We start from the raw sequence: 21919 nt of genomic DNA, 5'->3' as shown, positions 1-21919 counted from the left end.
CTGTCTGTCAAATAAATAAATAAAATCTTTAAAAAAAAAAAGAAATGTTTATGTCTCCATTTTAGCTATAAATAAGATTATTTATAATAAAAGTAGCATAGATCTGTTAAGACACTATCAAACAACTGGGGGGAAAAAAAAGCAATGAACACCCCTCTACCCAGTTTCTTCAATGTTTTTGTTTAAAATCACATTAGTAGAAGATGAAGAAGTAAAACATGCGTATATTCCGAAAACTTGGAAGATAGCTGAGTACTTTAAGAATTTAAAGGCATTGCTCTAAGTAAATTCTGCCAAATAGATAAATTTACCAAATTTTTCAGTTATCCACTTACTAAGTTTTTTTTTTTTTTTTCTTTTTTTTAATTGGGGCTCCACACCCAACATGGGGCTTGAACTCATGACCTTGAGATCAGGAGTCCCATGCTATAATGACTGAGCCAGCCAGGCATCCCTAATACAAATTCTTGTTGTACTATTTTGGCATAAGAGGGCCAAAGAGAACATGCTTTTCAGATTCTCCTGCTGCCCAAGATTTTCCCCACCCATATTCCCTGATTGGCAGCACTTTATCTTTCTGCTAGCAGACCAGCTAAACTTTATTATGTTATTACTAATACAAAATTAAAAAGCCAACTTAAAACTTCTTAGAAACTGTAAAAATCTGTTTAAGAAAATCCATCTGTGGAAAAGACTGCTTATTACCTAATCAAATTCTGTTCTCCCTTTCTTCCTCAAGCTTCCCTTCCTGAACCCCAAATTAAGAAGCACTTATCTTCAGTATGAGACACTAATGAATAACAAAGTACGCTTCCAACTCTGTGCTTTCCCCTGAATGACAGATCAATATTTCCAAGTGCCTACCTAGATATTGCACAGCACCTCAAATGAAAACTGTTCAGATATCGATCATTACCTCCATCCCTACATCTCCAGAATTGCCCATGTTAGTGAGCCACACTACTATCTGCATAAGCAGCCACTCTGGAATCTAGGAAGCATTCTATTTCTTTCTGGTGCTGTGCACCATGCATGCAGCAAGTATTTTTAATCAGACTTCCTAAATGTTTCTATAGTCTGCTATGTGAGTTCTGTACCTACTGGCTTTGTTCGAAACTTTCAGAAAATGAACTACTCATTGCCTTCCAAGTCTTCAACATAAATCCCATACCAGCTTAGAAGTTGCCACCAGCATCACCTTGCTAACATGTAAATATGATATGTCACTCCCCCTCCCCTATTCAAAATCCATCCAAACCCATCAACCATGCGTTCAAATCCCCACGTAAAAGAACAAGTCCAGACTCCCGAGTGTGGCACGTGGAGCCTTCCAGTATATGGCTCCTCCTACATGAGTGTCCAACCACAACAGAATTATCTGCTCTTCCCCAGTGTGTCGTACTTTCTTAAAGCTTATGCCTTTTACCGGCTGTTCCCTCTGACAGAACTGGTCCTTCAACTCTGACCCCCTCTGCTCCTTTACAGCTCATCTCCTTTACGGTATCTTCTCTCACATCTCTCATCGCTGTCTGGCTGGCAGACAGCTGAGGCCTCTAAGGCAAATAGGGAGCACACTACTGTGTTTATGCTAGTCCGCCTCCTGTCTCAACTTTAATTGCTTCTTGGGAGACTTTGCCTCTTCCATCTTTGTTTTCAAACACAAAAGGAATTTAGAACTTGCTCAACAGAAGTGCCACAGGTACACACATACATGAGCGGACAATGGATGGTTTTCAAATCTGCAGTTAGGATATTGTTTTAAGGCAGAGTTTAATTTTTTCTTTTAAACGTGCACACAGCCACACTTACTCTACCTGGAGATACAAAGGAAGGCTCTTCTGAATTGCAGTCAGCATAGGTGCAGGCAGCTCCTTCTCCTGCTGTAGCACGGTGTGCGGCAGCAGTAAACAATCGATGATCCGGAATAGGAGTTTCTGCGCTTTAGAGGTGGCGAAGATCTGTGCCCATGATTTAACGAGAATTCCTGACAAAGAAGAGGAGTAATGGCAGGTATGGTTACCGTCTAACCAGAAAGTTTTGCCATTCCGCCATAAAATTTACATTTAAAGCACAAAGGACGAAGTTAAAGTAAGCAATAGAGAGAAATGTATTAAGAGTCAAAAGACAGTCACATCATGTATTTCGCTAAAGAGACAAAGTTTTCTCAGAATTCTGGGCTAAGAAAAACATATTTCTTAAGCAACTGGCATTTAATTCATAATACACTCAAGCACACTATGATTTGGCTATACAGTATGTGAACATACAGATCACATGTTGTATTAATCAGATCTCTATTCTTGCTGTGACTGCTAAGAAGCTCAGAGGCAAATTTATAACCCAACTTTAAGAACTCTAGAAGACCATGTATTATATACTTTTATGTGTGTGCTCACTCTCCCTGGGCTTCATCATGCTACTACTCCACATTTACTTTTTTGATACCTAGTCTTGCATAAAATTGTATAGGCTGTCTCAACCCAGTTTGCAACACAAAAAGATATAGCTAAATTTAATTGTTAAAGTAGGAACAAAGGATTAGCTGTAACCTTGAAGCAATCACTTAACCTCCCTGAACTTCACTTTTTGTAACTTCCAATTGTTAATATACACAGTAAATTTAAATTTTGATTCTGAAAGAAGAGAAGCAGACATCTCCACTACATGAAATATATTATGATTTCTTTAATGCTAGGAATCAGTTGCTACATTTGATGAGACTGGAGTTAAACAAATGAGCACCCTTTGTTAGGTAAAGTAATTAAGAGCAGATAACCAGTTCCGATTAGAGTGTATTTCTGCTACTGAGGTCTTCTTTACTAAAACAAATTTAAAAGAAGCACTTGCCCAAATGGCACAGTGATACATATACCACATAAACTTTTATATTTTATTCCACCATAGAAAGCAGAGGAGATGAAAAAATTCAAAGCCATTTCCATAAAACAAAAAGTTTTAAAATTCAAGCTCCGAAGGAAAACAAAAATATGCTTATAGAAGAGTATATTGATGTTAAAAGAAAAAAAGCCCAACCAATAATCACTTCTAAGAACAACAAACAGCAACATTAATCTTCTGTTGTAAAAGGAAATACAATAATCAATCATAAAGAAACACAATGCTCACTTAGCAGTATTTTAAATAACGCCGGCTTGCTCATTTTTCCAGTAGGTGGAAAACTGGTGAATGACAGCAATGTAAGAAGAACTCACATCCTAACTAACATTAATATACCCGCAAAGGGAACTGCCATCACCGCTGACATTTGAAATGATTCATATCACTCTTAGGTGTCACACAGGAATTGACTTATAAAGAGCGAGGGGCTTCCAACCAAAAATGCTATCATCTACCCTTGTATTTCATCTTTTATAATGGTTAAAACACTTTGCTGAAGATCTTAAGTTTTGGGAGTTCATAGAGAGCAGAGGCAATCCATTTGTTTCACTGACAAATCAGAACTCTAGTTTTTAAAAAATATTTAAAAAAATATTTATTTTGGGGGGCAGGGAAAGAGAGAGCATGAGCACAGGGGTGGGGGAGCAGAGGGACGGAGAGAATCTCAAGCAGACTCCACACTGAGCGTGGAGCCTGATGTGGTGCTTGATCCCAAGACCCTGAGATCATGACTGGAGCAGAAATTAAGAGTCAGATGTCAAGTGACTAAGCCACACAGGTGCTCCCAGAACCCTAGTTTTTTCAGTTTCAGTGAAGAACATTTAAATGTGTGGTATTAAAAAATGCAAAGACAGGGTACCTGGGTGGCTCAGTTGATTGGGCATCTGCCTTTGGCTCAGGTCATGATCCCAGGGTCCTGGGATCAAGCCCCACATTGGGCTATCTATTTAGCAGGGAGTCAGCTTCTCCCTCTTCTTCTGCCCCTCCCCCTGCTTGTGCACCCTCCCTCTCTCCCATGCTCTCTTTCAAATAAATATATAAATTAATCTTTAAAAAGATGCAAAGAGAAAGAAATTTTTTAAGTGAAAAACTTTGAGAAAGGTTTAAATACGTAGTATACAGCATTATAAAAAACTGTCTTTTTCCTGCCTACAAACATATCACTTATATAACTGATGATGCTGAGAATATAGAAAAATTGTGGGGTACATACTTGTACAAATGGAGGAGAGCTGTACTATAAGAGTTCTTATGTGTTTACTTATTTTCTACTCTATGCATATACCAAGCCTTAAAAAATACAATAAGAGGACTGGGATCATTACAGTAGGCATTTAAAAATGTATTTATATAGTTTGAGAGTAACTTTGCTCATTTAGGAACATTAAAAGATACATTATGTACTATTAGCTAGGTTTATAAAATCATTATATTCCAGAAGCATTTATTTAGTATATGCCATCTTCCACATTGGTGAGACTCTTCAGCTAATGTATCCCCAGTTTCCAATGCAGCGTCGAATGTGTAACTCAGGAAATGTTTTTATTTGTTCAAAATACAACATGACAATGGGAAGAAAAGTTCAAAAGATATGGCCACTAACACAAGTGAGTTTAAAATTTAGTAAGGGCGTGCCAAGTACACAAATAATTATAAAAGCTGGCAAGCTATGAAAAATGTCATAAGAGATAGACAGATGAAGCATAATCAGGGAGACCAAGGCTACCTGGGAATATGGAAAATGTGGAATATTTGGGTTGGGCACTGAGGGTCATGGGTAGAATTTCAATTACAAAGATGAAGAATGACAGAAGAGAGATGAATGACCAACAGAAAAACACGGGATGGAAAAGTAAAAGGTATAAAGAGTGAGAAAAATGACAAAAAATGATAAAAAGAGGAGGAAAGTGGAAGATACTACTCATGAATCAATCCTTTCTCAGAAATTAGTGACTTACAATTAAGACCCCAGATGCCTTAATCTTAAGTGTGATTTTATCAGTAGTTTATACCTTTCACTAATACTCTCATAACTAGACAACAGAGGTATCCCCAGTTAGGAACTGGCCAGGTAAATAAAACAGTTTCTATGGTTAATTCTTTCTCTTAAGTGAATATGATATCCCCAACCCACACACTTAAAGAAGGTCTGAAACCTCAAAACTTTATACTTGCTTCTCCTCCAGTTGTTCTGAGCCTTTTACATACAGAAGACAGTAAATTATCTGTTCTTAATTTTTAACACATAAATGAGGAACATTATACCAATATATTCCATTCCCAGTCTCTGAGATTTAGACAAAAGCAAAAAATACAGATCTACCTTCCAGTAAGTCAAAACTCAACCATGTACAAAACAAAGAAGGTCCTCCATTCTTCACAAGGAGAATTTTACCCTGGGTCTACATATCACCAATCTGAATATGATTTTGCAGTTAGTTATGACTATCATATATTTTGTAAAATAAAGGTAAACTCTGAAATCATACATTTAGCTTGGCAAAAATCTAACAGAGACTAATAAATTATAAGGCTGAATGCCGAAATACTTATTTATCTACATCTTAATATTTTAAATTTATAATAAATTATCACTTATTTTTTTCTCCAAAATTAAGATGCTTGTATTGCAACTATAGCTTTCACTACATTCCACATCATCCATATTTACACATTTTTTGCATTCTCCTTTATCTTTCACAACAAAGATAAAAGGTTTCAGACAGCCCAAATCAGGTTTATTCATATGTTCACAAGATCAAAAGGAGCAGATATAAGGTTTAGGCCACAGAGAAATTAAAACAAAACAAACCCCCCAAGAAACCAAAAACAAACAAACAAAAAAAACCCTTAAATTTTGTAAAAAAACATCTAAGGAAATACTTTTCATTTCCTTTTATCCAGTTCCTATTTTTGGTTAGTAACATGGCTTTAGTGAACAAAGGTATTCAAATTACTGACTTCCTCAAGGATGAACTGTGCTGTTATAGCACAAGCACAGAAAAAGATTTCTTTCTGAAAGGAGAAAAATAGTATTGTGAGAAGCAAGATTTGAAGCATAAATATCTCTAGTGCAGTAATAAATTCTTTCCTGACATCCTTCATACAGAGCAGACCAGAAAAATAGAGGAGAGTGATGGTTTCCTGATATTTTAAATTCTAACAAAGCACAGATAAACATTAAAAAAAAAAAAAAGTCCATTTTAATTATCCAGATATTCACAATGTGAGTGATTCACGACAGACTATTGCCAGCAAATTGGTATCAGCACATTTTCTGTTTTGGTCATGATTAACTCTAATATTAACACAAGCCTAACAAGAAGAGGTCTGAAAGAGGTGAGGCAAGATAGGGATACACTGGGGCGCCTGGGTGGCTCAGTGGGTTAAGCCGCTGCCTTCGGCTCAGGTCATGATCTCAGGGTCCTGGGATCGAGTCCCGCGTCGGGCTCTCTGCTCAGCAGGAAGCCTGCTTCCCTCTCTCTCTCTCTCTCTGCCTGCCTCTCTGTCTACTTGTGATCTCTGTCAAATAAATAAATAAAATCTTAAAAAAAAAAAAAAAAAAAAGATAGGGATACACTAGTAGAAAGCCAATATGAATCACTGTAAGCTAAATCATTGTCTTCCAAATTATTCTTATGATTGGGGTGCCTGGGTGGCTCAGTCGTTAAGCATCTGCCTTCAGCTCAGGTCCTGATCCCAGGTTCCTGGGATTGAGCCCTGTATCCGGCTCCTGCTTGTCAGGCATCCTGCCTCACTCACCCTCTCCCACTCCCTGCCTGTGTTCCCTCTCTCACTGTGTTTCTCTCTGTCAAATACATAAATAAAGTCTTAAAAAAAAAATATTCTTATGATTGTATGGAGAACTGTGATGTAGCCTGGGTATTAATGTATTCCTATCTATCATGATATTATAGGTTCAACCTAAGGAAGTTTTAATAAAGTCAGGAATACATACCCATCATCCTATAAGTCAGTTGCAGCCCTGCGCTGGAAATTTTTTTTCCCAGATAAGGTTTTATATATTTTAATATTTCACCAAGGTATTCTAAGGACTTTGTGACCATGGCAGATTTATCAGAAAGTTTCTGCAGATTCCCATAAGTAATACCAACAGCCTATAAAAAAAAAGGAAAAACATGATTTAGATTTCCAAGTTTTACACAATACTGACTTTGAGAAATAAAGAAAATTTCTCTCTCTACACACACCCCTTACATTCTTAAGTGTCCATCCTTACCTTTCCAATAAACGTTCACAGCAATTAAAAAAATGCCAGTGGAAAGAATTAAGTCTTGCCTTTTATAATTAAATAAAAAGTTTAACGAATAAAAAAAAATCAATGGAACTGATATAAAAGAGGTTTTATCAAATCACATCAAGACTCCCAAGCATCCCAGTATATAAATGGCAATTACAATCCCCAAATTCCTATAAGGAAAACCTACAAGCAAGGTTATGAAATTCTTACAATGTAAGACCTCTATAGTGTTCAGTTCTGTGATATGGATTGATTTTTATCCCCCTAGAATTTTCTTTATAAGCCATTAGACACTAGCTTTACTTTCTCAGAGGAAAAATGATGAGAGAATGGGCACATAAGGCAAAATGGTGAGAGGCAGTAGGGAGAAATGTGAGGTGAGGCAGAGAGAGAAGGTGAAATGGCAAGAGCAGGGGAAATAAAGAACTAGTTGAGGAAACATGAGAATGAGCAAGAGGTGAGCAGTCACAAAAAGAACCAAGAGAAGACTGGCTAGAGATGAGTCAGGAGGTTTGAGAAGAGTAGCAAAGTTTTCAAACCATTATTGGGGACTGACTTACAGTGGATTTCAAAGACCTAAATTGGACCTAATACCATCAATATACACAGTTATGTGATTTTTGCTCCTGCAACTCTCAGCAGATAAGACAAAGAAGGGAAAGCAAGTTGTTGCATCCATCCAAGGTTGAAGGTTTGTAGGCAGAACCAAAAACCAAGATGGAAGACTATAAAGATGATGGTAAGAGTATAGCTGTAGTGAGGGCCCCAAGGGGGCTAATTAGGGTGGATGGGGAAGATGTGAGACCTTGAGAGGGTGCTGCACTTGGAGAAAAGGAAGTGGAGGGTCATGTGAGGTCACTTGGAGAGCTGGAGGCACAGGTGGTGATGGTCAAAGAGCTCTCAGATAATCCAAATGATGCCACAGCATCCCTTAGGTTTAGTCATGGGAGTGGGTCGATGAAGCAGAGCAGGTGTGAAGATCACTAGAAGACTTGTGGAGAAGCTTTGAAATGAGGGATTAGGGTAAGTTATTCAAGGTGATATTAAAGTTAGCCATGTTGATTTAATAAAATGTAGAATGGAGGAGAAGATAAGGAATCTATGACCTGGAGTGACTGGCTGTGAGGTGGATGATGAAAACAGCAAAAAAAAGATAGACTTGATGATTCTTTTTCTCGATTTAGCTTTCTGCCCTTGGTTCTCTACATTTCTTTTCCTAGACCAGAGGTTCTCAAACTTCTCAGCTCCCTTTTATCCACTTAAAAGTTGAGGATCTTAAGGTGTATTATTATTTGGGTTATACCTATCGATATTTACCACAGAAAATAAAAAGAGAACATTTAAATTACTAGTTCATTTAAAAATAATAAGCATTATTTGTTAACAGAGTAAAAACTTTCTAGGGAAAACAGCTTTATTTTCCAAAACAAAAAAAATTAGTAATAATTTTTACATTTTTGCAAATCTCTTTAATGTCTGGCTGAATAGAAGACACCTAAATTGTTATATTTGTTTCTGCATAAAATCTTTTGCAATATGTTGCAGATGAAAAGAATTCAATCTCACACATATATGTAACTGGAAGAGAAAGAAGTATTTTAGTAGATTTTTTCAGATAATTCCTCTCTGATATCCCTTTCAGGAAATTCCTCTCTGATATTACACCAAAACTTGACAAGTGGTATTTCTTAAAGGCTAATTGTATTATGGAATTCAAAACCATGTTAACAAATATTTTATACTCTGCTACATTAAAAGTCACTGATCTATTTTGCTTTTTGAGTAAAGGTTTAATACCCATGCATGCTTCTAAAAGTCCATTTGGTCATCTGGAAAATTCTGGCTCACTGAGTTATATACATTTTCCCAATGTGGGCACATTTCATTATTCATTTAAAAAGTTACATTTGTTAATATTATCAGCAGTGTCATCAGAAAAATCTTTAAGTATCATGAAGCTTTCAAGCTCATAATAGCAAATACAAGTTTTCCAAGATTCTAATTTTCTTAAAAGCTCAAATTATGTCATTAGCAACAAATACTGTCAGTTGTTTTTTTTTTTGAAGTGATACTCATTTCATACATTTCTGAGAAAATGTCTGCCAAATACTCGTCTGAATAACCATACTGTTAGTTGTTCTCTCAAGATGAAAGCAGTCATCATCAAGATCAAAAGCTTTTGCACAGCAAAGGAAACAGTCAACAAAACCAAAAGACAACTGACAGAATGGGAGAAGATATTCACAAATGACGTATAAGATAAAGGGTTAGTATTCCAAATCTATAAAGAACTTACCAAACTCAATACCCAAAGAACAAATAATCCAATCAAGAAATGGGAAGAAGACATGAACAGACACTTCTGCAAAGAAGACATTCAGATGGCCAACAGACACATGAAAAAGTGCTCAACATCGCTTGGCATCAAGGAAATACAAATCAAAACCACTGGTCAGAATGGCTAAAATTAAGTCAGGAAATGACAAATGTTGGCAAGGATGCAGAGAAAGGGGAACCCTCCTATACTGTTGGTGGGAATGCAAGCTGGTACAGTCACTCTGGAAAACAGTATGGAGGTTCCTCAAAAAGTTGAAAATAGAGCTACCGTATGACCCAGCCATCGCACTACTGGTATTTACCCTAAAGATACAAATGTAGTGATCTGAAGGGGCATGTGCACCCAAATGTTTATAGCAATGTCTACAATAGCCAAACTATGAAAAGAACCTAGATGTCCATCAACAGATGAATGGATAAAGAAGATGTGGTATATGTATGTATGTACACACACACACACACACACACACACACACACACACACACTGGAATACTATGCAGCCATCAAAAAACCTGAAATCTTGCCATTTGCAATGATGTGTATGGAACTAGAGGGTGGGGGGGGTTGGGATAGGGTGGCTGGATGATGGACATTGGGAAGGGTATGTGCTACAGTGAGTGCTGTGAAATGTGTAAGCCCGATGATTCACAGATCTGTACCCCTGGGGCTAATAATACTTTATATGTTAGTGAAAAAAAAAAAAAAAAAAAGATAAAGCAGTCAGGTCAGCCTGTAACTCACATTACCACACAAGTGCTGTTTATTTGTAGACAGCCACCTCACTTTATATGCAGCAGACATGCTTTAAATACACTTCCCATTGTCATTCAGAGGACATTAAAGGACATGTACTCAAGGGTCAAAATTCAGTAAAATTAATAATAATTTTACCGCTTCATTAAGGATTATTCTTAAATGAAACTGGATTCTTTTTTCTTTTTTTTCCTGTGACTGCATGGCAGCGAAAATGATAATGACCACCAGTATAATTTTGGGCCATGGTATTGATTTGTGATAAAGTTTCTGCACTATTTGTGCAAATGTCAATGCACTTTTGAGCTTGTAAAATTCCTGGAAAGGTATCAGTAACCCCCAGGGGTCTATGAAACACTTTTGAGAACCACTGATCTAGATCACAGTATTTCTCTTGTGTTTAGCCTTTATTTCCTTAGGCTATAAGACATGTATTTCTCAGACTATCTCAGGATCATACTATCATTTCTATGCAGGAAAGAGTTAACATAGTAAGCCCTAGACTTGCTATCTTTAAAAAGTCCTACTTGCAAGTCTGGCCCTTGCCTGGAGATTGGGGCCTTAGGTTTTTTTCACCATTTCCTGATAAGAAGGCTCACTGAGCCTAAACTGTTTGTGGAAACAATGTAGTTTATGCTGAATATCTGCCTTCATTCTGGGAGTCTGGAATTTTCCTAAGTGCTAGACAAAAGGGACCTACGTGACCAGTCCCCATTAAAAAACGTAGGCGCTGAGTCCCTAATGAGTTTTCCCAGCAGACAGCACTGCAGATGTGTTGTCACAATTCCTCTCTGGAAGAATTAAGCATGTTCAGTGTAGCTCCCGGGAGACGACCGTTGGAAGCCATACCGGTGTTGCTAGACTTCACCCCTGGTACCTTTTCTCTTTGCTGACTGTGCTCTGGATTCTTTCACTGTAATAAGTCATAGTTGTGAGTACAACTATATGCTGAGTTCTTAGTCTTCCCAGCAAATCATACAGCACTTGGGAATGATCTTAGTGACCTCTCACACAATCTCAAACCAAACCAGTTTAAAATTGAACTCCTCAACCTACTTCTCCCTCACCTTAAATCATGATGCTCCTATTTCTTCTTAAGATATCATCATTCTTCTGGTTAAACACAGTATTTATTCCATACCCCTTCAAAAATCCCATAATTCAGTTTTCACTTCCTTCTAAATCTAACTAGATTCTGGCCAACAATTCTTCTGTACTTTTAATCTACTCTACTATTACTAATTTTCTCAACTCATTTGATCCAATCAGACCTATTTAAAAATTTATAAAGCCTTCATGCTGTTCACAGGAGAAAATCCAAACTTCTTAGACCAAGACACTCTGAATTATTAACCTACTTAATGATCTAACAACTAATTGGCACTTAGCATAGACTGTCTTATAATTTTAACCTCTGTGTTTATCTTGTATTCTCAGACAAGTAAAAAGTTCTCTAAGATCAAGGACTACTTCTGGTTTTTCAAATCCCTAAGAAATCCTGGCATAATACTATCTAGGATTTAGCTAACAACTATTATTTACTGAGTGATGAAAGAACAATTAATTAAGACTGGCTTAAATTAGTAGTCTCTGAAAACTAGTAGTGAAATAAATGATTTCTACCTCCCTTTCTGGTCCAGTATGGTTCCTAGCATAAGTGTCTTAAGTACAGCTTAAGATTAAATCAACTACTACACAAAAAGCTCAAAAGAAATATCTGTTTTAGGGACGCCTGGGTGGCTCAGTTGGTTAAGCGGCTGCCTTCGGCTCAGGTCATGATCTCAGCATCCTCGGATCAAGTCCCACATGGGGCTCCTTGCTTGGTGGGAAGCCTGTTTCTCCCTCTGCCTCTGCCTGCCACTCTGCCTGTGCGCGCGTGCTCGTTCTCTCTTGCTCTCTCTGACAAAATAAAATAAAAAATCTTAAAAAAAAAAAAAAAAGAAATGTCTGTTTTATAGCTACATAAACTATTACTAAATATTTTTAGGATTTATATGATATCACTAATCATCATACAATTATACTTTTAACTTAATGGAAACCAATGGAAGAATTCACATTTATGGAAAGAGCTTATAGGTTGTATTTATTTTCATTGATGTTAATATAAAACACTTTGAGGGAAAACAAACCAACTTTTAGTGTGAATTGCTTACAAAGACACTAAACACATTAACAACTTCAACAAGGCTGTAAAGCAAAAAATACCACATAATAGAAATTCCTGCAAAATTAATAATTAAAAGTCAAATGTTGAAAGGGACTATTCATTATGGAGACAAAACTGAACAAATGAACTGGATTTTAAAGACCCGACCATAACAATATGAAGCAGTTGGTGCTTATGCTAACTATAATAAAATTTTACTGTAAAACTTACTGTTTGCTATAGGGTGGTAAACATTAAGTCGAACTATTATGGGACCATGTACAAGGCAATCTAGTTCCCAAGTATCTGGAGAATAGTGCCATCCCAGTTTTAGCAATAAGATATCCCTACAATTGACAGAAGACTTAGTGAATGTATTATGTAGCATTCTTTTTTTTTTTAAAGGTCTTATTTATTTTCTTAGAGAGAGAGTGAGCATGAGCATGGCGGGTGGGCAGAGGGAGAGGGACAGAAAGAATCTCAAGCAGACTCCATGCAGAGTGCAAAGCCTGAAGTGGGCTCGATCTCATGACCCTGAGATCAGACCTGAGCAGAAATCACAAGCTGGCCACTTAATAGACTGAGCCACCCAGGTGCCCCTATTATGTAGCATTCTTCAGTCCCTAATTTTCATTAAATGTAATAGAGTGAATTGTACTAAACTACAGAGTCACAGTTTTATTCCTCCAGAATTTGATAATAGCAGGCAAACAATAATATGACTCAATTTAAAATAATACGATTTATAGAAAAACTTCATAAACACTTCAAGTTTTTATGAAAAAATAATTATAACTGATTTGGACAATTATACTAATAAATGAAAACTACCTCAAAAAATAGAACAAGTGCTTTTGTAGGGTCTTCTGGACTGGATAAATATTCAATTTGAGCCGCTGAGAAAATATTCTTTACTTCTGAGAGTTTAAATAGCAACCTTGTCAGTTCAGCCAACTGTTCCAAGTACTTTTTTTCTGTTAATATAAAAACAACATAATAACATTTATGTTTACTACATACATTTATATTACACACATATATAGATGAGAGTAGGGAATGCAGCATTCACTTATAACATCTTTTTTTAAAAAACATTCAAACTTCCACATAATTAAAAACCTTCAATTAAGTCTCTAAGGAAACGTTTTATTTAAAATCAAACAAACATATACTTGTGAATGTCCTAACCCCAAAAGTTATTCATGTAAAGCTAAATGATGCACTAAGATATCGAAGTAAATTTGGAGCATTTTTGTCAGTCATGCCTTTGTGTAATTTATAAACGGCCATAAAGAATGCTTTATGAAAAAGCATGTCCTATAGACAACCAAAACTGTATGGATATTTTAATAAATAAAGTACAAGTATCACTCTGTGACTAATAACAGTAAAGCAGAAGAGAGGTAAAATATCTAAGATAAAACGGGAGAGAATTATTCATAATTGGATACTTTTCTTTTTAAGGTGTTAACACTATGATATCTGGTTATTTGCTTTATAGTTCTACTTTTTTTGTGTGATCAATTTCTTCAAGGTAAAAAATAGCTTGTCACTGGAGAGCAAGTTTTTGTTTCTGGCTTCCAAGGAAACAAGTTCTTTTATCTTTATGGGAGAGAAATTTGTCATATATGGTAACAGAAAAATATCAAGAAAAAGAAACAGGTAGCAAAAGGAAATAAGTTACTATTTATACATATTACAAACATAATTTATATAATATTACAAACATATATCTTTTTCTATTAATTTATGAAAAAAAAAAAAACAAATCTTAAACATACTTAGATATCTAGAAAGCAAAATGCCTCAGATACTTACCAAAAGCCTGTCCAGGATTTGTATCAATGAACCAATCATCAGGAACATAGGGGTTGTTTATGTACATTTGCAAAATGCAACGAATCCATGATTTTATAGTTAAGGCTTGGAAAGATACACAGCCTATATGAGAAAGTGCTTCACATAACATGCTGTAAAAATAAATTCATGGGATATTAAAAACCAAAACTAAAACCTGACAATATGTTCCCCGAGCACAGAGATTAAGAAAGGAAGGAAAACTTTCTAACATACCCCACTTCTTAGCCTCCCTTATTTTACACACACGTTAATGCAGATAGGCACTGTTGAAAATAAACACTACAAATACATCTAAAAAGAAGTTTTACAGAAATATTCTTGTTTTCATCTGTAATCTTCTATTTTTATTTTCCTCTTTCCACTGATGGCACATGTGTAGGATCATGCCAAGAGAAAGACGGAAGAGAGAATAAGGTTAAAATGGGAAAATCGAGGAAGGGGCTAATAACTATCGAGGTGAGGTGATAACGAAGCGGAAAGTAGAAAAAAAAGTGGCTCTTAATAAAAAGAGCAGAAGTCATGACCATTTACATAAGAGAAAAGTTAAGGACAAAGTATATTTCTATGTGGGTCTTCTAACCAATTCCATTCCCATTCCTTTCTTTCCTGCTGATATATCCAAAAGTAAAAAACCACCCAAGTGAGAATATATGTAGTAAGATCAGTTTTTATTTTTGAAGATTCTTACTTTCTTAGTGTACTGATCAGTCCTGAGTTTCTATTAACACACGTATCTGAAATCAAGTCACTTACCTATTTTGTAGGCAATGACTTAAATATCTTGCTACAACTTGGGGCCAGATGATATCATCCCAACCAAAAAGTTGCATCACTGATATAACTGGCTGAGGCTGAAGATCTGATGGAGCTGTGCTGGGCATGTCCATTGCAAGCAAAGTAAAATCTAGATTTAAAATGGAAAAAATTAATGGTGAAGAATTTTTAAAAACTATTGCCCTTCCTCAAATTATATCAACAGTGATAAAAATAATTCAGCACTTAATAATAAAATGTCACATTTAGAGATGCAGAACAAAAAGCAAAATCGGAACTAAATTCATGTTGCAAAAAGAAATTTCTGTAGCGATCATCTAGAACTCCAAGAACGGGTCTAGAATAATTCATTTCAGCATTACATGACCAAATCTATACTGGCTTCTTCAACTTCCAAATTCTATACTCGCTATTTCTGTTCATGTGCCTCTCTCATTCAAAAAAACCATTAAAAAAAATACATATATCTAGTAACCACTTTTCTTCATTCAAGCTAATGTTCTTGCCACTTGCCTCAGAGAAGACTGCAGTCTTACTTTAGTCATTAGATAGTCATCTATTAAACAACAATCTCCTATAATCAGGGGCCCTCCACTTCCTTCAGAACCCATTTAGCCTAGGAACCAGAATTCTTTAGTTAACCATGTTAAACAAATATACTTTATTTTGTGATTTCCTGGGAATTCCTCAACTTAATTTGTAATATATTTATTTATGTTTGTCAATAAATTGCTTATGAAGCATTGGCTCCTATGTAGCTCTCTTAGATGGTGACTGTGTATTCTCCCACCCCTCTCCTACATTTGAGCTATAGATAGGAGAATTTGTTCCTTGGTCCCATGGCTGCTTCTGGAACATTCTTCTTTTCTTCCTCCTCAAAATCTCCAGCTTTGATTCTCACGTCATCAGATATCAGCAACTAACTCTCCTTGTTGATGCTTCCTAGTTTACCACCTCTCATTTCTTTAAGACTATAGCTCACTAACAACACCCTCTCTAGGAGCACTCCTGTCAAAATCCCTGATGGCTTTTCTTCTAATATCCTGGCCTCTCAGTTCCTTGAACTCCCCTTCTCAGTAAATCTATCTCCCATTCTATTTGAGCCATTCGCTCTCATGCTGATACCGAGAGACTTTGCCATTACCACTAAGTACAATCTCTCCATTAATCTCCACTTCCAGGACCCCATTTTCTGGCTCTAGGTCCTCAACTCCCAACAACTATCTGATTCCACCAGGACCTATACAATTTATTGGTCTTAAAACTTTTTCCCTGACCCTCACTACCTTCATGCTTCATCTTTCCCTTTTTAGACACCTTGACTACACAGTCCACTGTTATACTTGTTTGTGTATACTGTCAATTCCCTTCCTTCTTACCTGATTTGTTGTACTTGTCTGGAAAAAAGTGCCTGTTTCATTCCAACTCTTGGTCTTCTCTCCACACCCGCCTACGCGAGTATAAATGGCTGGCAAGCAACACTGCTGACTGATCTCCCTTTACATTTATGACTCCAAGCTTTAAGTTGGACCCTCGTGCTGGCCAGAATTCCTGCTACATTACTCCAGTCCATTTAGACTTTTATTCCCTGGATGTCTACTGCATACCTTCTTTCCTCTCTCCATCATCAGCCAGCACCTCCTCCCCAACCTCACTTCCAGCTGATGGCCTTACTTCCTGCTTTACAGAGAAATGAGAAACATCAGCAGAGAACTACCACAAGCTCCTGCCACGTCTACCCAGATGCCTCCACCTGGGCCAGATCCTCTGACTTCTCTTCTGCTACTACAGATGATCTGAGGCCAAATCCTCTAAGGGATCCATTTCTCTTGGGGATTAAAACACAAGAGATTCTCTTGCATCATCAAGTCTTCCCTCACTCCAGAATATTCCTGTCAGGACTATAAATATGCTGAAATTTCTCCTGTGTTATTAAAAAAACAAAACAACAACAACAAAAAAAACCAAACTCTTTGACCCCATACATCCTCCTAGCTAATATTCCCCTTTTTCCACTTCTCTTAGTGATAAAAAGATTTATCTACATTTGCAGTCTGCAATTTATTTTCTCACATTTTCTCTTGAATCATCTTCAATCAGACCTTTGCTTCTAGCACTATATACCCAAACTCCTTTTCAATGTTACCACTGACCTCCTTTCTTGCTTAATCCAATGACCAACCTCAGGCCTCATCTTACTTGATCCATTAACAGATTTGAGCAATTGATGACTTCCCCTTCCTTGAAATGTTCTGTCAGTTGATTTCCAGGGCACCACACTTGGTTTTCCTCTTGCTTTACTGGCATTCCTTTGCAGTCTCCTGTCTCGGTTCATTTTTAATCCTACAAATCTGAACATGGGACTATCCTGGAGCCCAGTCCTTAAACTTCTCTTTTCACCAACTTACTCTATCAGCGATCTCATCCACTTTATAGTTTTACTACTTATACATAGTGTCTCAATTTCATGTCTTCCCTGAACCCTACACTCATTTTGAAAGTGCCTGCACAACATCTTTTCTTAGATTTTAGTGGATATCTAAAAGAAAAAAAAAAAGTCCAATATCAAAGTCCTAGTCGTCCCTGCCACAATTTTCCTCATCTCGGCATATAGGGGATTCTCTCTTCATTCTACTTATCATATCCTACCCACTTTAACATTCTGTCACCTCTATCTTCAAAATACTTTCTTTACCTTCAGATTGGAAATCTGACCACTTCTCACCACCTGTCCTACCATGTCAGCCCAAGCTGTTCAGTTCTAAGTTGTTACAGTCGTTCCCTAACTGGCCTCCCTACTATCTCTTCTCAGTCTCACATACAGAAGGATGCTTCTCACTCCTCTGCTCAAAACTCTTCCAACAGCTTCTAATCTCAGGGTAAAAGCAAAAGTGTTTACAACTGCACATGAGGCAGAACACAAGCTAGCTCTCCATTACTTTTTGATCATATCTCTTGACTATTCTTTCTCTCTTTCTTATGCCTCATGACCTTTCCTGGCTTCCCTGTGGTCCGGCAAACACACCAGACATGCTCTTGCCTCTGGACTTGTACAGAGCCTTGGTCTCTTGCTTCCTTCAGGTTTTTGCTTAAATGGTACTTACTCAGGCCTTCCTGACTATTTAAAATTACCACCTGACTCTGGCCTTCTCTATCCCTATCCTCTTTGATATATTTTTATTTTCCTCCATAGTACTTATGACTAGGTATTACACATCTTGCTTACTTACTTACCGTTCTCTCCCCCATACTATAAGCTCCACAGGAACATGTAACTTATATGTGAGAAAAGGAATAGCAGTATTTTTCCCCACTGGTATAGCCACAATGGCAATAAAAGTGGGTGTTCGAGGACTGTTTTTTTTTGTTTTTTGTTTTTTTTTTTTAAACGCAGAAAATTTTTCTCTCCTAACCTATTCAAGTCTTTATTTCAAAACAAACCCCAAACCCACACATATTTTACTTTATATGTATATATCATTTACTTTTAGAACCTAGGACAGCTGTGACTAAATATGTGTGGTATCATTTTTGTTCACTGACTGCGAGTCAGGATGATGAACGGAAGAAAGAGAAGTCATATTGGCTTCTAATGACTGTTTTGGTTAAACTGATTAAATATCAATATTTATTTTCATAGACATTATAGTAGTTGGAAAACTGTTGTCCTGTCACAATTCTTCAATCTGTCATTGTAATGTTTTAATTATGGAAATGTTAGCAGAATTCAAGATCTTTCACAATTTATATCATTCAGTCTTTTATGTAGTGTTTTTAGCTCAGTTTTCCATCATTCACACCAGGGTAAAATAAACCATGGTTTAGATCTTAGGTTTTAAAAAGCATTACATTCAAATGTATTACACACTTAAAAAAAAAAAGATTTTATTTATTTATTTGAGAGAGAGAGAGTGAAAGAGTACAAGCAGAAGGAGAGGGAGAAGCAAGCCCCCCCACCGAGCAGGGAGCCTGACATGGGGCTGGATCCCAGCACGCTGAGATCATGTCCTAAACTGAAGGCAGATGCTTAACCGACTGAGCCACCGAGGCACCCCTCAATTGCAACTAAATACATGTAGTTATCATACTGATTTCTGTCTACTCGAGTACTTCTGCACATATTTTGGGTAAATATCCCTTTGAGAAACATTATGGTCTTTTCTTAGAAAACTATATATATGCTCATATATTCAAATTCTTGCCTATGATGTCATGTGATTCAGATTCCCTTAAAGCCTAAGGACACGACCTTAGGCTAAGAGTCAAATTCATGAAAAATTATTAGTTAAAATAGAATCTAGTAAAAGTCAAACAAAGTTCTATATATTTGCTGTTCCTGTGATCTCATCTGCTTGGTGCGGAAGTGGAATTCACACTGTTTTCTTCTGCTCCTCACACAAGTAACTTCATCTGATACCCGGATACCTTTACACACAATGTGAAAATAAAGTACTTGAACTAGAAGAAACCCAATGCTACTTTACTTTCCAAGTACTGCACGTATAAGAAAGTTTTATATACTATATATATATATATATATAATATATATATTATATATAATATATATAATATTTTTAAGGCTGAAAGTTGTATTTTGTTTTTAGCAAACAAAAACTTAAATTTTTACCTTTACTAAGTGGAAAATAATCGACAAGCCAAAGGGACTTAATTTAACATTTGTAATTCTTTTCCTCTTTCTGGTTGTCCGAGTATTTATTAGACTGTAATAAAAGAGTTTGTCACCAAGCAAACAGAAGAAAAAACTGACAGAGTCTGCAAAATGAGAAGCTAATTAGCAAATTAACAATGCTGACCTGCAGCTGCATCCGCAAGTTCTGAGAGAGGCACTATCTGTGACATCCTCTGACTCTTCAAAAATGAAAAGAAATGTCTCCACAGAGCACGGGCAGCCGCAGCAAGGTGGCGCTCTTTAGCCGATAATGAAGACTGCACAAGGAGGTCCACACTCTCCTTTTGAAGTTCCTGACACAATTGTTGATGCATACTCCTAGAAAGAAATAAAAATATAGCTAACACCCAACAAATGCTTATAAAAATCTTCCTTAAATACATTTTGGGCTTTTAACATTTATATCATATGAAAACTTGAGGGACCGTTTTATATAATTAAAACCTTTATGCCAAGACATTATGCATTTCTGCTTATTTGATGGATGAATGATGGCATATTAAGCACCATAAAGTTAATGTTAATTACTAATGTCAACCATTAATTATATGCTTTTTAATATGTCAGATCCAAATGAGAAACAGGCAGCTTCAGAATGAAGGTCTGCATTTTGCAATTCACTATGACAAGTGATTTTACTTACAATGTAGACAGGAAAACAATTTTTTAAACCTTTTTTTTTTCCCCGAGAGCTTTAAGGACATAGATGTACCAAGCAGAAAGTAAGTACATCTAGCTTGCTTATGTGTGGCATTTTAAATTGAAATATTTTCTTACATAAAACTCTGCCAGATACAGTCTTGGTACTTTGGTCTAAAAAGATCCATAATCATTTTCACAGAGCAGACAATAAAAAGTTATTGTTCTCTATAAAATAGTAAAACATGAATTCAATACTGCCTAAAATTTTGATTTAAGGTTTACTTACCTATTTGCTTAATTCAAATGAAAATTTAGACATTTCTTGCAAATCAAACTATAATGAGATATCACCTCACACCTATGAGAATGGCTAAAATCAACAACACAAGAAACCACAAGTGTTGGTGAGGTCGTAGAGGAAAAAAAACCCTCATTCACTGAGGATGGGAATGCAAGCTGGTGTAGCCAATGTGGAAAACAGTATGGAGGTTCTTCAAAAAATTAAAAATAGAACTACCTTATGATCCAGCAATTGCACTACTGGATATTTACCCAAAGAATACAAGAACACTAATTCAAAGGGATACAGGCACCCCTACATTTATAGCAGCATTATTTACAATAGCCAAGATATGAAAGCTGCCTAAGTGTCCACTGATTGATGAATGGATAAAGAAGATACAGTATGGATTTAATACATAAACATAAACACACACACACAATGGAATATTATTGGCCATATGCAATATACAATGGAACATTATTTGGCCATAAAAAAGAATGAAATCTTGCCATTTGCAATGACATGCACAGAACTAGAGTATAATGCTAAGCAAAGTAAGTCAGGGAAAGACAAAACACCATATGATTTCATTTATATGTGGAATTTAACAAACAAAAAAGGAAAAAAAATAGAGAGACAAATCAAGAAACAGATTCTTAATTATAGAGAACTGAAGGAGGGAGATGGGTTAAACAGGTAATAGGGATAAAGGAGTACACTTGTAATGGGCACAGCATGATGCATGGAAGTGCTAAAGCACTATATTGTATACCTGAAACTGATAAAACACTGTATGTTAACTAACTATAATTAAAATAAAAACTTAAAAAAAAAAAAAAGAAAATTTAGACATTTCTAGACCTTAACAGAAATATAAGGGGGAGGGGTCCACTAAAAGATTTTTGTAGGATCTGGATAAAAGACGTTTTTGCAATATGCCCAGACATTAATAATTTGATTACTTAAAACTAAATGTACGGGGCGCCTGGGTGGCTCAGTGGGTTAAGCCTCTGCCTTCAGCTCAGGTCATGATCTCAGGGTCCTGGGATTGAGCCCCACATCGGGCTCTCTGCTCAGCAGTGAGCCTGCTTCCCCCTCTCTCTGCCTGCCTCTCTGCCTACTTGTGATCTCTCTCTGTGTCAAATAAATAAAAATCTTAAAAAAAAAAAAAACCTAAATGTACAACAATACATACATAAAATAATATTATTCCTATTTTTATTAATGTCACATCAATTGTGAGTAGATACAAATGTATGGATGGACACCAT

At 36.4% G+C, this 21919-nt stretch overlaps 1 protein-coding gene across 1 annotated transcript in view; it reads right to left on the bottom strand.

The window, feature by feature from the left end:
- The window catches only part of LOC111158269 (MMS22 like, DNA repair protein), a 122129-nt gene that overhangs the window by 16960 nt on the left and 83250 nt on the right, over positions 1-21919 (bottom strand). Inside the window, exons 15-20 of the mRNA XM_022520191.1 lie at positions 19848-20041; positions 15013-15163; positions 14218-14369; positions 13231-13373; positions 6857-7016; positions 1815-1984 (exon numbers count right to left, since the gene is read on the bottom strand). Of these exons, the coding sequence (XP_022375899.1) occupies positions 1815-1984; positions 6857-7016; positions 13231-13373; positions 14218-14369; positions 15013-15163; positions 19848-20041 (970 nt within the window). The remainder of the gene's footprint in view (positions 1-1814; positions 1985-6856; positions 7017-13230; positions 13374-14217; positions 14370-15012; positions 15164-19847; positions 20042-21919) is intronic.

This window comes from Enhydra lutris, unplaced genomic scaffold, assembly GCF_002288905.1.
Source record: "Enhydra lutris kenyoni isolate GAN:26980312 unplaced genomic scaffold, ASM228890v2 scaffoldscaffold58, whole genome shotgun sequence".
NCBI lineage: Eukaryota > Metazoa > Chordata > Mammalia > Carnivora > Mustelidae > Enhydra > Enhydra lutris.
The sequence above is the reverse complement of the archived record's forward strand: the minus strand, read 5'-3'. Positions and strand labels throughout refer to the sequence as shown.